The sequence below is a fragment of the Physeter macrocephalus genome, chromosome 11, assembly GCF_002837175.3.
Source record: "Physeter macrocephalus isolate SW-GA chromosome 11, ASM283717v5, whole genome shotgun sequence".
In the NCBI taxonomy this organism is placed as follows: domain Eukaryota; kingdom Metazoa; phylum Chordata; class Mammalia; order Artiodactyla; family Physeteridae; genus Physeter; species Physeter macrocephalus.
In genome coordinates, this window is record NC_041224.1 from 5,152,442 (window position 1) to 5,167,966 (window position 15,525).

A 15,525-nucleotide genomic window follows, 5' to 3' on the forward strand; every position below is an offset into this window, starting at 1 on the left:
CAGTGTTCACATGGCACTTGTGTGAACAAGCATGTCCTCCGACGTGCCACTTAGAAACCAGTATCTTTTAAGATATGCGGTATAAAAGTAATAGATGCATACTAGAGAAAACTGGGAAAATGCAAAAGCATGAAAGGAAGGAAAAAAAGATCCAATCACCTCAAAACAGTGACTTTTATCAGGCTTGGGAATTTTCTTGTAATCCTATTAAATAAATATTTGTAATCATAATATATATATATATATGTATATATATATTTGTATCTTTTAAATTTCGCCTTATACCGGAAGTGTCTTTTACTGTAATTGCTTGTTTTGTAATGATTGTATTATTTTTTAAACCACAATTTCCATGGTTCTAAAGTCTTATTTTTAAAATGTATGTCCTTTCATGTTCTTCAGAGCATGTTGTTTTATTATTTTACATGGAATTTTCTTTTAGTCCTTGAGTGGTGTTTCCTAGACCAAGGATTGCTCACCTTTTATCTTTCTATGATGCTTTCCATTATTTTCTTTGCTGTTAACATGTTATTTCTTTACCGTAGGCAACTCTACCAAGGTGTTCTCTTTCATCTGTTAGTGAGTCATCTTGGTTCCCTTCTGACTTTTCTGAAATCTCAGAATGTCGGAGTGGGGTGTTGCTGTTCTGGCTGCTTTTTGGAAGGCTGAGGGTCTGGATAAAGAGGGAAAGTGCAGTGAATACCCGATCAATCATATTTAGTGAATGAGTTCGGGTCTCTCTTCTACAATTTAACATAAAGCCCTGTAATGGGTTAATTCCATCCAGGCAGTGGCGTTTCCTAGGCTCTTAGACAGGATGTAGCCCTTCAGCTAAGTCACTCCCTTCACTCCCACCAGCTTGCCCCAGGAGATGTCCGTCCTCTTCTTTGGCTTCTTCTATAAAATAATAGTTTTATTAAAATATAATTCACACGCCATAAAATCCATTCTTTTAAAGTGTACAACTCAGTGTTTTTGGTATATTCACAGAGTTGTACAACCATCACCACTAATTTTAGAACAGTTTCGTTATCTCCAAAAGAAACCCTCCCCCATTAGCAATTCCTCCCCATTGTCCCTTCTTCCCTCACCTGCACCCTACTTTCCTGGGAATCACTCATCTACTTTCTATGGATTTGCACTTTCAGGACATTGTATATAGATGGGCTCATGCAGCATACGACCTTTTGTGATTGGCTTCTTTCACTCAGCATGATGTTTTCAAGGTTCACCCATGTTTTCTGTTGCTGTTGGTTTTTGTTTTTTGGGTTTTTTAAATTTTTATTTATTTATTTATTATTTTTGGCTCTGTTGGGTCTTTGTTTCTGTGCGAGGGCTTTCTCTAGTTGCGGCGAGCGGGGGCCACTCTTCATCGCGGTGCGCGGGCCTCTCACTGTTGCGGCCTCTCTTGTTGCGGAGCACAGGCTCCAGACGCGCAGGCTCAGTAGTTGTGGCTCACGGGCCTAGTTGCTCCGCGGCATGTGGGATCTTCACAGACCAGGGCTCGAACCCGTGTCCCCTGCATTGGCAGGCAGATTCTCAACCACTGCGCCACCAGGGAAGCCCCTGTTGCTGTTGTTTTTAACTGTGACACTGGAGCTCTTAATGTGAGAGCTCTCCTCTTAGCAGATTTCTATGTGTGTACTGCAGTACTGTTGTCTGCAGGCGCAGTGTTGTACAGCAGCTCTCTAGAACTTACTCGTCTTGCATAACTGAAATTTATACACGCTGATGAGCGGCTCTGCAGTTCTCCCACCCCAACCCCTGGGGCCCACTGTTCTATTATTTGCTTTTATGGATTTGACTATTTTAGACTCCTCATGTAAGTGGAATCATGTAGTATTTGTCCTTTTGTGACTGGTTTATTTTACTTGGCATGATGTCCTCAAGGTTCATCCATGTTGTCACATATGGCAGGATTTCCTTCATTTTAAGGCTGAATGATATTCCATTGTATGTATATACCACATTTTCATTCTCCACATTGTAGCGTGTAGCATGTGGATGTACTTCATCTCTTTTTTAAAAAGATTTATTTATTTGTTTGTTTACTTATTTATGGCTGCGTTGGGTCTTCGTTGCTGCGTGCAGACTTTCTCTAGTTGTGGCAAGCAACGGCTACTCTTTGCAGTGCACAGGCTTCTTATTGCAGTGGCTTCTCTTGTTGCAGAGCATGGGCTCTAGGTGCGTGGGCTGCAGCGGTTGCGGCTCGCTGGCACAGTAGTTGTGGCTCAAAGGCTCTAGAGCGCAGGCTCAGTAGTTGTGGTGCACAGGCTTAGTGGCTCCGCGGCACGTGGGATCTTCCCGGACCAGGGCTCAAACCCGTGTCCCCTGCATTGGCAGGCAGATTCTTAACCACTGCACCACCAGGGAAGTTCCATCTTTTTTTATTTCCAAATACTATTCTGTTCTATAGCTATAGCACATTTTGTTTATTCAACATCAGTTAATGGGCATTTGGGTTGTTTCCACTTTTTACCTTTTTCGAATAATGCTGGGATGTCTCAGGGGTTTTAAGAGGGGAAAATCCCAAGGATTTTGGTCCAGGAATTCTTAGACGGGGCTGTAGGAGGTTCCCCTGGGTCTCTCCACTCCATCTTCCTACTCCTGCAAGTGGACTTGCCTTGTTTTCCCTTCTCCTTTGCTTTCTGTCCTGGTAAGTCCTCATTTACTTCTCTCTGTGCCTCATGCTGACTGCTCCCCAGCGTCTACCATGTCTTCTCCTGGTCAAGAACATCAAGAACAGAGAGCCAAACACTTTCCCCTGTCAGTGGCGAGATGCTGACAAGGGGCTCTTCCTGCTGCAAGAGTTTGCTGCTTTTCTTGTCCACACTGCCTCTCCTCTATCCCAAATGAGCCTCTCCCCAAACTGAGCAGGATTCACAAGAATGTTTAGGATGCCATCAGCTCTCCTTTTTCTCTTCGCCACTGTCTGGAGAGCTAGGAACTCATCCAAATGACATAATTTATTGGTCTCTCTCTCTTGCCCTGACTACCACTTTTCAAGCATTATTATAAGAAGTTGATCTTCTGAGTGCTGGCTTTTTCCTTCTGTTTTTACCTATTTTTGCTCGTTTCATTAGTTTTAAGGGGAAGGACATTTTGCATATTGGCTTCACTTTTTCTGGAAGTCTTCAGGTGATTCTCCAAAAAAATTACAAATTATTTAATTGCTAGATAATAGTCCAGTGAGTGAATGTAACATGATTTATTAAAGAACTCCCCCTATTTTTGGACCTTAAATTTGTTTCCATTTTTGGCTATTGTAAATAATGCTTGGAGGAGCAATCTTTGCAAAAATCTTTCTGTTTTGAGATCATTTTCTTTGGCTAAACTGCCAAATGTGTAATTATCTGACCAAAAACTAGGATAGTTTTTAAGATCCTTGGAACATCTATGCCAAATTGTGTCCCAAAAAGATTGTTCTAATTTGCACTCCCACCAGCATGGGTTAAGCATGCCTCTCCAATCGAATCCTTGCTTTTACTAAAACAAAGCAGATCAACAAAATGCACAACTAACTTTTGTTAGAATTTATAGTGTTATGGGGGCTTAGAAAAAGTAGAGATAATTGTAATTGCCTTAAAAGGCATAAAAGTGTGACAGTGCTGTTGTTATTATTGTTGTTGTTTTTTATATGTGTACTTTTAAATTATTTATTTCAACCAAAAAGGTAGAAAGACGTTTGTTGGATCGGTGTGATCTAGCTAGTTTGAGTATAATTAAGTAGATTTTTCAGAATCTTGACTTCATCCGGGCCACTTTTTAACAACTTTATCAAGGTAGACATATATACTGAAACATAGCATATTGCATATTTTAAAGGGTACAATTTGATGAATTTTGACATGTATACACTCGTGAAAGCATCACCACAGACAATAATGAACATTTCCATCACCCTCGTTTTGGTTTTTTTAAAAATTTTATTTAATTAATTAATTTATTTTTGGCTGCGTTGGGTCTTCGTTGCTGCGCGCAGGCCTTCTCTAGTTGCAAAGAGCGGGGGCTGCTCTTCGTTCTTTCACTGCGGTGGCCTCTCCCGCTGAGGTGGGCCTCAACAGCCCTCCACGGCTCAGCAGCTGTGGCGCGCGGGCTCAGCTGCTCCGCAGCGTGTGGAATCCTCCCGGATCAGGACTCGAACCCGTGTCCCCTGCATTGTCAGGCAGACTCTCAGCCACTGAGCCACCAGCGAAGCCCCACCCTCGGGTTTTCTGTTGGCCCTTTGTATTCTTTCCAGATCCTTCCTGCCCTCCCATTACCCCATTGGCTTTTTGTCACTAAAGATTAGTTGGAATTTTAGAACGTTTTAAGTACATGTAATCATAGATCATCTACTCTTTTTTGTCTGGCTTTTCTTTCAATCAGCATAATTATTCTGAGAGTCATCTATGTCCTGTTTCCAGTTCAGAGCTTTTCCAGAAAAGTTGCTGTGAGCATTTGTGCTATGCAGCTTGTGTAGGACATGTGCTTTCTCTTCTCTTGGGTAAATACCTAGGGTGGAAAGAGTCGGCCACAGGTGGGTGTATGCTTAACTTTTAAAGAAGCTGCCAAACTGCTATCCAAAGTGGCTGCACTGTGTCGCATCCCACCAGTAAAGTATGAGTCCCCTGTCCCCTACATCCTTACCAACACCTGGTGCAGTCAGTCTTTTGAGTCTAGAAATTCTAATTCTAATGGGTGTGTAGTGGATCTCACTGTGGTTTTAGCTTGCCAACTGGGTTACTTTGATGCTGTAATGAAGCAGAGTCATATAAGGGCTGTTCTGTCCCTTTGTAATTTGGTGACATTGGGTAAATTATTTAATATCTCTGTGCCTTGGTTTAGGTCATCTAAAAAATAAAGATGATGAAAACTGTACTGCATACTTTAACAGAGTTGTTATTAAAATTAGTGGACGTAGTGAATGTAAAATGCTTTGTAGACTACATAAGTATTAGATATTATGGTGATGGTTAAAATTGCTGCATGATTTTAGGCAAGTCACTTCAACTTATTTGACAATTACTTTCCAGCCCTCTAAATTCAGGGGCTAAATAGGGTGACCTCTAAGTTTCCTTCAAGTACAAAAATGTTCTTGTCTAAAAAGTATACTGATGTTCCAGTACCACATGTATGTAACACATTTATGGAAAGTACTCTTTAATGTGGAAAAAATGATAGCTAAACATTAAAAAACCATGTGTACTTTGTAATTTCTTATTATCTTAACTATGCCAGATTTTAAAATTCTACCACAGATTTCCATTCTTCTGTGTCCTATGTGGGGATAGTTAGTAGTAAGTTGTTCCTTTATTTCTGTAATTAATCTGATCCAAACAGAAAGCAGTTTTAGTGTTTACACAGAAACTCATCTTTTGTATTCCAAATCTTCAAAATAACGTGATAATTTCACTAAAAATCATGCAGTCAGTTCAAAGTATTTTTGAAAAGTTTAAAAAACTGTATCTGTTTATTCAGATCAAGAGCCAGGCCAAATTTGGGGATGATAAAAGGTCTAAGAACCACATTTATTTGGATTTGTATATAAATGAAATCATTTAAAGGAATACCTAACTGAAATTGAGAAGACAAAATGAACTGTAGTCTAAGCTATTAGGAAGATGCCATGCTCCTTATTTTAATAATATCTGCCAAGCATCTGTTTCATTACTTAAAGTCAGGTAAACAAATAATATGAAATTTGATAGAATAGCAACTCAAACTTGACTGTCAAGTTATTAAGAGATTTAAGAATATAGTGTCTTGTACCTAATTCATGTATGTCTTAGTAGTTGACTCAAATACATGTTTATTCCCTGATAATTTCAGTGTCTTCACTGATATATTATGATACAGTTTAATTGTGTGCTTGGAAATATACTCACAGTATCATTTTTTCTTCACATTTCCTTGAATGCATTATAATTTATTCATATTTCATAGGGTTTAACAGTCATATTTAGACAGATGATGGATAGTAGAAAGAAGGAGCCGAGTCCTTCGTTTCTATTCTCTGGTATTTAACAAAATTACAACCATTGGTCTCTATTTCTGTTTAAAAATTCTATCTTTCCAACATTTTTTTTCATTTTTATTTATTTGTTTACTTATTTATTTTTGGCCACATTGGGTCTTTGTTGCTGCGCGCAGGCTTTCTCTAGTTGCGGCGGGCGGGGGCTACTCTTTGTTGCGGTGCTCAGGCTTCTCATTGCGGTGGCTTCTCTTGTTGCTGAGCACCGGCTCTAGGCACGCGGGCTTCAGTAGTTGTGGCATGTGGGCTTCAGTAGTTGTGGCTCACGAACTCTAGAACACAGGCTCAGTAGTTGTGGCGCATGGGCTTAGTTGCTCCACAGCATGTGGGATCTTCCCGGACCAGGGCTTGAACCCGTGTCCCCTGCATTGGCAGGCGGATTCTTAACCACTATGCCACCAGGGAAGTCCCCAACATTTTTAAATTGAATATGTTTGACATATAACATTGTGTACATTTAAGGTGTACAATTTGTTGCTTTGATACATTTGTATAATGTAATATGATTGCCATTGTAGTGATATTTATCACATTACATAATTATAATACAATATTGTTGTCTATATTTATTATACTGTACATAGATCTCTGTGACTAATTTACTGCTCATTGCAGGTTCGTACACTTAAACAATATCAATCTTATCCCCCCACCCCCATCCCCTGGTAACTGCCATTTTACTCTCTGATTTTTACGAGTTTGACATTTTTAGATTCCGTGTATAAGATTAATCATACAGTACTTGTCTTTCTCTGTCTGTCTTATCTCACTTAGCATAATGTACTTAAAGTCCACCTGTGTTGTCACTAATGGCGGGGTATCTTCTTTCCTCATGGCTGAATAAAATCCCACTGTTTATATATACCAGATCTTTTTTTAATTTATTCATCTGCTGATGGGCAGTTAGGTTGTTTCCATATCTTGGCTATTGTGTATAATGCTGCAGTAAACATAGGAGTGCATATATCTCTTTAAAATACTGTTTTCATTTCCTTTGGGTATATACCCCGTAGTGGAATTGCTAGATCATATGGTAGACATATTTTTAATTTTTTGAGGAACCTCCATATTTTTTCCATGGTGATTGGACCAATTTACATTCCCATCAACGGTGTATAGTTGTTCCCTTTTCACCATCCTCATCATCTGTTGTCTCTTGTTTTCTTGATGATGGCCATTATAACAGGTGTGAGGTGATATCTCATGGTGGGTTCAACTTCAATTTCCCTGATGATTAGTGATGTTGAGCATCTTTTCATATGCCTGTTGACCATTTTGATATCCTCTTTGGAAAAATGTCTATTTAGTTCTTCTGCCTATTCTTTAATTGGATTGTTTGGGTTTTTTGTTATTAAGTTATATGAGTTCTTTATATATTTTGAATATTAACCCCTTATCTGATATATGATTTGCAAAAATTTTCTCCTATTCCTTTTATTTTGTTAATTGTTTCTTTTGCTGTGTGGGAGCTTTTGAGTTTGATTGTAGTTCAGTTTATTGATTTTTTGTTCGTATTGTTTGAACTTTTGGTGTCATTTCCAAAAAATCATTGTCAAGACCAATACTGAGGACTTTTTCCCTACATTTTCTTCTAGGAGTTTTATGGTATCAGGTCTGTGTTTAAGTCTTTGATCCATTTTGAGTTCATCTTTGTGACTGGTGTTGAGATTGGGGTCAAATTCCATTGTTCTGCATGTGTCTCTCCAGTGTTCCCAGCCTATTTATTGAAGAGACTATCCTTTCCCCATTGGGTGTTCTTGACTCCCTTGTTTAATATTAGTTAATCATGTATGCTGAGATTTAATTCTGGGCTCTCTATTCTGTTCCATTGGTCTATGTATCTATTTTTGTGCCAATATCATACTGTTTTTACTACTACAGCTTTGTAGTGTCATTTGAAATAGGGAAATTTTGTCCTTTTTTCTCAGGATTGCTTTGGCTATTCAGTTCCATGAAAATTTTAGGATTGTTTCTTCTATTTCTGTAAAGAATGCCTTTGGTATTTTGCGGGGGGCAGGGGGGGCGTGTTGAATTTTTAGATGGCTTTGAGTAGTATGGACATTTTAACAGTATTATTTCTTCTGATCCATGAGTGTGAGATGTCTTTCCATTTGTTTGTTTTCTTCAGTTTCTTTCAGTAAAGTCTTGTCTTTCCATTGTACAGAGCTTTCACTTCCGTGATTAAATTTATTCCTAAGTATTTTATTATTTTTGATGCTATTGTTAATGGGATAGTTCTCTTTATTTCTTTTTCAGATGTTTCATCATTCATGTAAAGGAATACAACTAAGCAACTGATTTCTGTATGTTGATTTTATATCCTGCAACTTTACTGAAATTGTTGATTAGTTCCAACAGTTTTTTGGTTCACTCTGGGGTTTTCTATATATAAAATTATATCATCAGCAAACAGCAACAGTTTTACTTCTTCCTTTCTGATCTTGATGTCTTTTATTTCTTTGTCTTGCTAATTGCCCTAGTTAGGACTAGCAAACATATTGGATAGGAGTGGTGAGAGAGGGCATCTTTTTCTTGTTCCTTGATCTCAGAGGAAAAGTTTTCAATTTTCCTCCATTGGGTATAATGTTATCTGTGGGTTTATCATATATAGCCTTTATTGTGTTGAGGTATTTCCAACATTGTATTTCACCATATCATCATCTTTTTCTAGTCCCTGTCCTCTGTCACAGGGCTTGATGTTATTGGATTTGTTTTTCTCCAACAGTTGTAGAATTACAATGATGGCTCCAATTCTTTCTCCGCTCCAATTCTTTCTCCCTCCCTGCATTCACACCTTTTGCCCTCTCATTGCAAGTGGGCAGAGTGACCTCCTGCCCCTTAGGGCAGGTGAATGGGCTCAGGTGAATGCTTTGGCTAATGGGTGTTAGCTGACTTGACACAAGCCAAGTCTTGAAAAGGGATTGCATCTGTGGCTTCCTCTTAGCACCTCTGCCATCACCATGAGAATATCTTTAGGCTAACCTTCTGGAGGATGTGAGAAATGTGAGCACAGCCAAGTCACCCCGGTCATGCCCAGTCAGCTGGATCAGCCAATGGCCAGCTGACCCTCAGATGTGTGAACTAGTCCAGCCAAGATCAGCAGGACCACTGAGCTAATCCTTAAGTCACCCTGGATGCATGAACAGTAAACATTTCATGTTTTCTGCCAGTGAGGGTTTGTGGCTGTTTTTTATTGCAGTAGATAAGAACACATTAACTTAAGTCCCATTTCTAAGCAACTTCCCTTCATGTACATAAAAAAAATTTTTTTTAACTAAGCAGAATATGAAAGTGTAATAATCTAGAACAAAAAATATATAGGTATCTTTTGGTGAAAATTTGCACCTATGTCAGGAATCTCCTGCACCATTGAGAGTGAACAAGAAAAAGTTTCAGACTCATGTTGTTTGACAGGATGGATTTACTAATACCATCAGATCTTTTATCAGGTAGTATAAAAGCCAGAGTCAGAGTTTGATGCTTTTCTGACTTAAAAAAAATCAGGGGCTTCCCTGGTGGCGCAGTGGTTGCGCGTCCGCCTGCCGATGCAGGGGAACCGGGTTCGCGCCCCGGTCTGGGAGGATCCCACATGCCGCGGAGCGGCTGGGCCCGTGAGCCATGGCCGCTGGGCATGGCCGCTGAGCCTGCGCGTCCGGAGCCTGTGCTCCGCAACGGGAGAGGCCACAACAGAGGGAGGCCCGCATACCACAAAAAAAAAAAAAAAAAAAAAAATCAGGTAGGCTACTTAAAGAAAAATGGAGTTTCATTTTTAGTTCTAGGTGCAGTTAGATTATATAGTTCTTAGGCAGTCGTTCTCAACCCTGGTTGCATATTATAAGCAATGGGGGAGCATTCCAAAAAATACCCATGCCCAGGCCCAATTCCAGGCCAACTGAGTTACCATTTCTGGGAATGAAGCCCAGGCTTATATATTGTTTAGCAGCTTTCCCAGGTTTTTTGATGCACAGCCTAGGCTGGCAGATGCAACCCTAATTGGAATGATTGCATTATGTAGGTGATAGTGCTAAACATTTCAGTCTGACCTCCAAAAGTAGACTTCTTATAAAAAATTTAGTGTTGGGTCACTTCTATGCTTATAAGATACAGAACAGAATGTTTTTAAGATATGAAACATATAAACATCTAACTTGGAGGCCTTTTCTCCTGACATAGGTAGGAGTTAAATATCTTGTGAATATTCCCAACATTTGTTTTACTCTAACAATTTCGACGTGGTTTAAAGAGTACAGCACAATATTCAACAAATCTCTTAACTTTCCAGAGCTTTTCACTAACAACTGCTTTTTAAGCATCTGATTCTCTGCTTCTCTCAAGAATATACTAACCAGAGCTGAAACAAAGACAAGTACAGAGCCTCTAGAAATCAAGGGCTGAAGCAAAGATCACAGGTTTGGAAAATGACAATGATAATTTCTCCTTCCACAGCAGGTTGAACTACTATTTGAATACTTTTAGTGTTAGTATTGCTTGCTAGGGTAAGAATTCTAGCTCCCAGTTTAGTTAGGCCTGGGTTCAAAATCTCGTTTTATCACTTACTGATTTTAGTTTCATTAGTTTTAAAATGGAGGTATAGTAATGGTCACTTGCTCATGAGGTTCTTAGTTGAATCAAATAACATAATGTGGGAAAGTATCCCGCCCAGTTCTCGGCACATAGTAGCACTCAGTAAATGTTGCCTATAATAATGATTGTAATTGCTTTAATTTCTGTTATAATACAAGGCAGTTGGTTCTGTTCTATTCTATTGGGCAGCTCTTTATTACAGTTAGGTAATTATATATTTTCTTAGAACTTCCAGTTACACTAATTTTCTTTTATGGAGTAACATGGAATAAATTTAATATCTCTTCCAACTGAGGAGCCTTCAACTGTTTGGAAGAAATGTACAATGTTTTGTACTTTGGACATTCCCTGCCCCCCTTCTACTTTCCCGCTTCCTTTGGCAGATTGCCTCTGCTTCAGTGCATGCAGTCTTAAGAAAAAGATAAGCCAAATGAATTTGTTTGCTCAGTCTGCCCTAACAAAGCACCACAGACTGAGTGGCTTAAACAATAGAAATTTATTTTCTAACAGTTCTGGAGGCTACAAGTCCAAGATCAAGATGTCAGCAGGGCTGGTTTCTTCTGAGGCCTCTCTCCTTGGCTTGTAGACGGCCACCTTCATGCTCACATGGAATTCTCCCTCTATAGGTATCTCTGTCTAAATTTCCTCTTCTTATAAGGACACCAGTCATATTGGATTAGGGCCACTCTGATGACCTCACTATAACTTAATTACCTCTTTTAAGACCCTCTCTTCATATATAGTCATCACCTTCTGAGGTACTAGGAGTTAGGGCTTCAACATAGGAATGGGGGGAGGGAGGGCACAATTCAGCCCATACACCAAGCTCCAGACTCTTCTCCCAGGACTTTGAATCTAGAGCACAATGACCAGGGAAAAACATGACAAGAGCTGATTCACTAGGGCAGAAGTGTCCTGGGGGGGAGGGTCTTTGCATTAGATCCCCATGGCTGCCCTGTCTTGATTTCTGTCCTTCATGACAGATCTTTCTCTTCTTTTCTATGAGTAACCCTGATACCATTGAGATAAATTCTTTTCTTTTCCCCTTAAAGCTAGACAGAGTCCATTGCTATTGTTTGCAACAAAAAGACTATAACTGATACCTACCCCTAAGTCCGTTCCCCAAATGTGTTTTCTAGGCAACGGGTGCTGGAAACCAGGCTCACCCCTTGGAGGATCCTGTTACCGGAATCAACAGGTTCCCAATTTCAGATGGAACTAAAGAAAACTCTCTAATTGAGTATGTGTGTCTGCAGATATTTCACTTTACAATTGGATTAAATTATGTATATGTTTAATATTAATATGTGCTGTGAAAATATCAGGATAAAGTGCTCAATGATTTTTTTTTTAAATTCTGTTTATCATTGAAAACCCTTACTATAGACAAATAATATGTTTTTGTTTGTTTAGTTTAAAATTGTGATCCATGATGAAGACCAGAAAAAAAGCTTGAGTTAGAAGCAGTTTTGTTGGAGCACAAGTTCTGTGTGCAAAGACAGGTGTTGCTTGGGAATAAAAGGTTACAATGAAAGGTCAAAGCCATAATGCTTGACTCACAGGGACTAGTTGGCGGCTCTGGCAGAGACTGCTAAACGTGTTTGATATCCATTTGCTCTCGCTTTTATGGTATTAGACTGTTAGCTGTGCACACGGCACCCAGAGTAAAAGGTGGCATTTTCCAGCCTCTCCTGCCATAGGGGTGGCTGTATGGCTGTGCTCACCCGGATGAGATACATGCACAAATCATGTGTACAACCTCTGAGGTTTGTACCTTGTCCTTCTTTTTTTCTAATTTTGAATCTGGTGGGCTCCCCTGAGTTATGCCTACAAGGGCAACACTCCAGAAGAGCACTAAGCTAAGAGAGAGAAAGAGCATGGACATCTGACGATTATATGGGACAGAGCTTTGGTACCAGCTTGGGTATTTGCGTGACGCAGAAAAATAAGCACCTCTCTTCTTCCAGACTCTGTGTTTTTGTTTGACCTGCAACATATTTATGTCCTAAGTGTTATAGTGGCCATTAATATGCTTCCTATTCTTGATTAAGTATTGGGGAAATAAAGACTGTTTCTATGACTTCCAGTGGTTTGCTAAAGGAACATGTGTTGCAATCTCGTTGTTTTTGTTAATAGCCTGATTCTGTCACTTCAGAGCCAAAATTAACTTAAGTTTTAATGTGGAAGATAAGAGAATTTCTTAAGAAAACCAAACTCTGGTGCAAACAGCTCTATCACTGTGTGTATGACTTTTCAAATACCAAATATTCAATTTTCTTCCATCTTTAGAGGAAAAAAATAATGACATCATATTGGGCCCATTATAAAACCACATACATATGCTGTAACAGTGGGAATGCTTTCCAGAGTCAAATGCAACCAAAGAATGGAAACCATTTGCCCCTAACTCCCAAGTGGAAGCATACAACAGTCCAGCTTTTGAGTGTGTTATATTCCTTGATTTAGTCTTTGACAGAATGCTGAAAGTAGTCCTCAGTTGGAAATTTCTCTATAATTTCAATCCAGATATCCAGATCCATTTGTCAGAGCCAGAAAACATTTTCTGCCAGTTCTGATGATCTGTAACTGTGAGTTAGAATTTTCTTATCTGGTAGAATAAAGAAGAAAAAAACAAAACCATTTGGACATGGACCCTGACCTAACATTTTAGCTATTCATTTGTGATATTGATGTGGATTTTTGGTGAAAAGATTGCAAACGTTAAAATCCCTCAACAATTACATACTTTTTTTTTAATCCTTATGAATCTTTTTTAAGAAATTTACCTAAAAATGGATGGCCCCTATATACATCCAGTGTTGAATTAGAGGATCTGGTATTCCAAAAGTTAAAGAAAAACTACTCAAAATCCTCTTTTTTCCCCAGAGTTTTCATTCTCAGATTCCTTAGGATACAGATTCTTAACTGGGATCCATGAGTGGATTTCTGGGTCTGTAATGTGGATAGAAATGACAGGCAAAATTTCGGGAATACAGATCCATAGCTTTCATCAGGTGTACACAAGTGTCTGTGACCTCCAAATAGGTTAAGAACCTGTAAGGTATGGAATAATAGGTACTAAATAAGAGTCTAATATAAGACTGGCTCTATAGCATTAGAAGATTAAAGCAGCTTAATCCTATTGGAATGACAAAAGCAGAACATCTGTTGCAAGAGTCCATGGTTTTCAAAACCTTGCTAATTTTCCTCAAGTGTACAAAATTCTGCTTGCTGTCTGTGATACTGAAGGCAGAGCCTCACAGAGGCTTAATGGAGACTCTAACCCGAGACTGGGGTAAGAGTTTGATGTTTACTGCATCAGCTTCAAAGTCCAGCTGTAAATACACTATAGTTGAGAGATGGAGCAATATAATCTTTTCAAGCTTGAGAAACAGTGATGCGTAGCCAAATACTTTGAACTGTTTGCTTGTTTAAGAAGAAATCTATTTCAAGATTTGATTGCCTTAACTCAGACAACTTTTTCATCACTAAGTCCTTTCAATTCCATATCATGTGTTTCAAATTTAGCCTGCATAACTTATTTTTGTTCTACTTTTCTGTCAAAAACAATGTGGAAATCCCAGGTTATATAATTGAGGTCTTGGAGAGGCAATATACATCTAGCCAACCAAAATAAAATGAAAGCTATTATCATGAAACATGCTTAAGGAAGTCTATCCTTTGTTCGGTTAAGAGTGCCAACATTTGTGATCTTAGGATGAAGTCAAAGGAAACTAAAATGGGTTTTCCTTAATGCAACCATGTGCAAAATCACTCTTTATCATAGCAGATGATCTGTAAAAATATTTGTGGATTTTTAAATACCCATGAGAAGAAATCAATTTAAAATATAACAAGAATGTATTATTTTTATAATGTACGTGGAAGCTGAAGTCATTATATTCATCTTCCTTATTTGAGTTTATTATCAGCCCTATTAGACAAGCCAAGTGAGAGACTCTTCTGCAAACCCTCTCTAGGGCAGACACTGAAATGTTAATTTCTTCCTCTTTCCTTGCATCATGTTGGTCACGCCGTTCATTTGAGTTACTGCTAGAAGGGAAATGCTGCATGGCTTTGAACTAATAGAATAACTAAAATCCATAGATTTTCAAATACACATATGAGGATGTTCCAGGAAGAGGAGGTCACCACTGTGCAGAGTTGTGAAGCTAATGATAAGAGTCGACTCTCAACTTGTAGATGTTTAGTTTGGCAATACCTGGGGCAATTTCGATTTCCTGGTAGCTGGTCCAGGAAGGGAGTGAGAGACTCTTCTGATGGCCACCTGATAGGATAAAGAAAACATTCCTCTGCGGGGGCGTTGGGGGCAGTACAGGAGGGCTGACCTTTACTGGACTGGCTAGTTCTGTAAAATTGCTACAACAATGCTAAATAAAATGAACAGCCTACAGACTCTAGCTGAGACTTCATGGAAACACCCAGGGAAAGAAAGAACAGAGGGCAGTCTTCCCAGTGTGCATTCAAGAAGTAAAATGTTTCCCTGAATTCTTCTATCAATGTCAACGTTTTGGATGGAAATGTGCTATTAAAAAAAGATTAGCTCCGGTTTGCTTAGAAAGAATTCTCCCTGCAAATAATCCTGTGTGAGTTTTTAATATGTAGGGTTTACATTGTCAATCAGTTCTGTTTGGCTGTTTTCAATATGATTTCTTTTTGACCCATGAATTATTTAGAAGTGGGTTTTTAAATTTCTGAATATATTGATTTCTTGGCTATCTTTAGCTGTTGGTTGTTTTTCTGATTTTAATGCATTGGGGGTTTTTTTGTTGATAGTGCCTTAGAGTCGAGAATATGATCAATTTTTGAAGATGTTCCATGTGTACTTGAAAATAATATGTATTTACTATATTTTTGTGGGACTAGCTACATATACAGTGTATACACATACATACCAGTTATGTCAA

General features: G+C 38.9%; 1 protein-coding gene across 3 annotated transcripts in view; it reads right to left on the minus strand.

Annotated features, from left to right (window-relative positions):
- Positions 1 to 473: 473 nt before the first annotated feature.
- Positions 474 to 15,525, minus strand: part of ODAD2 (outer dynein arm docking complex subunit 2) — a 277,030-nt gene continuing 261,978 nt past the window's right edge. For all 3 annotated transcript variants that reach the window (XM_055087693.1, XM_055087692.1, XM_055087695.1), the window contains one exon: positions 474 to 673. In XM_055087693.1, coding sequence (XP_054943668.1) covers positions 521 to 673 — 153 coding nt within the window. In that variant the 3' untranslated portion in view covers positions 474 to 520. The remainder of the gene's footprint in view (positions 674 to 15,525) is intronic.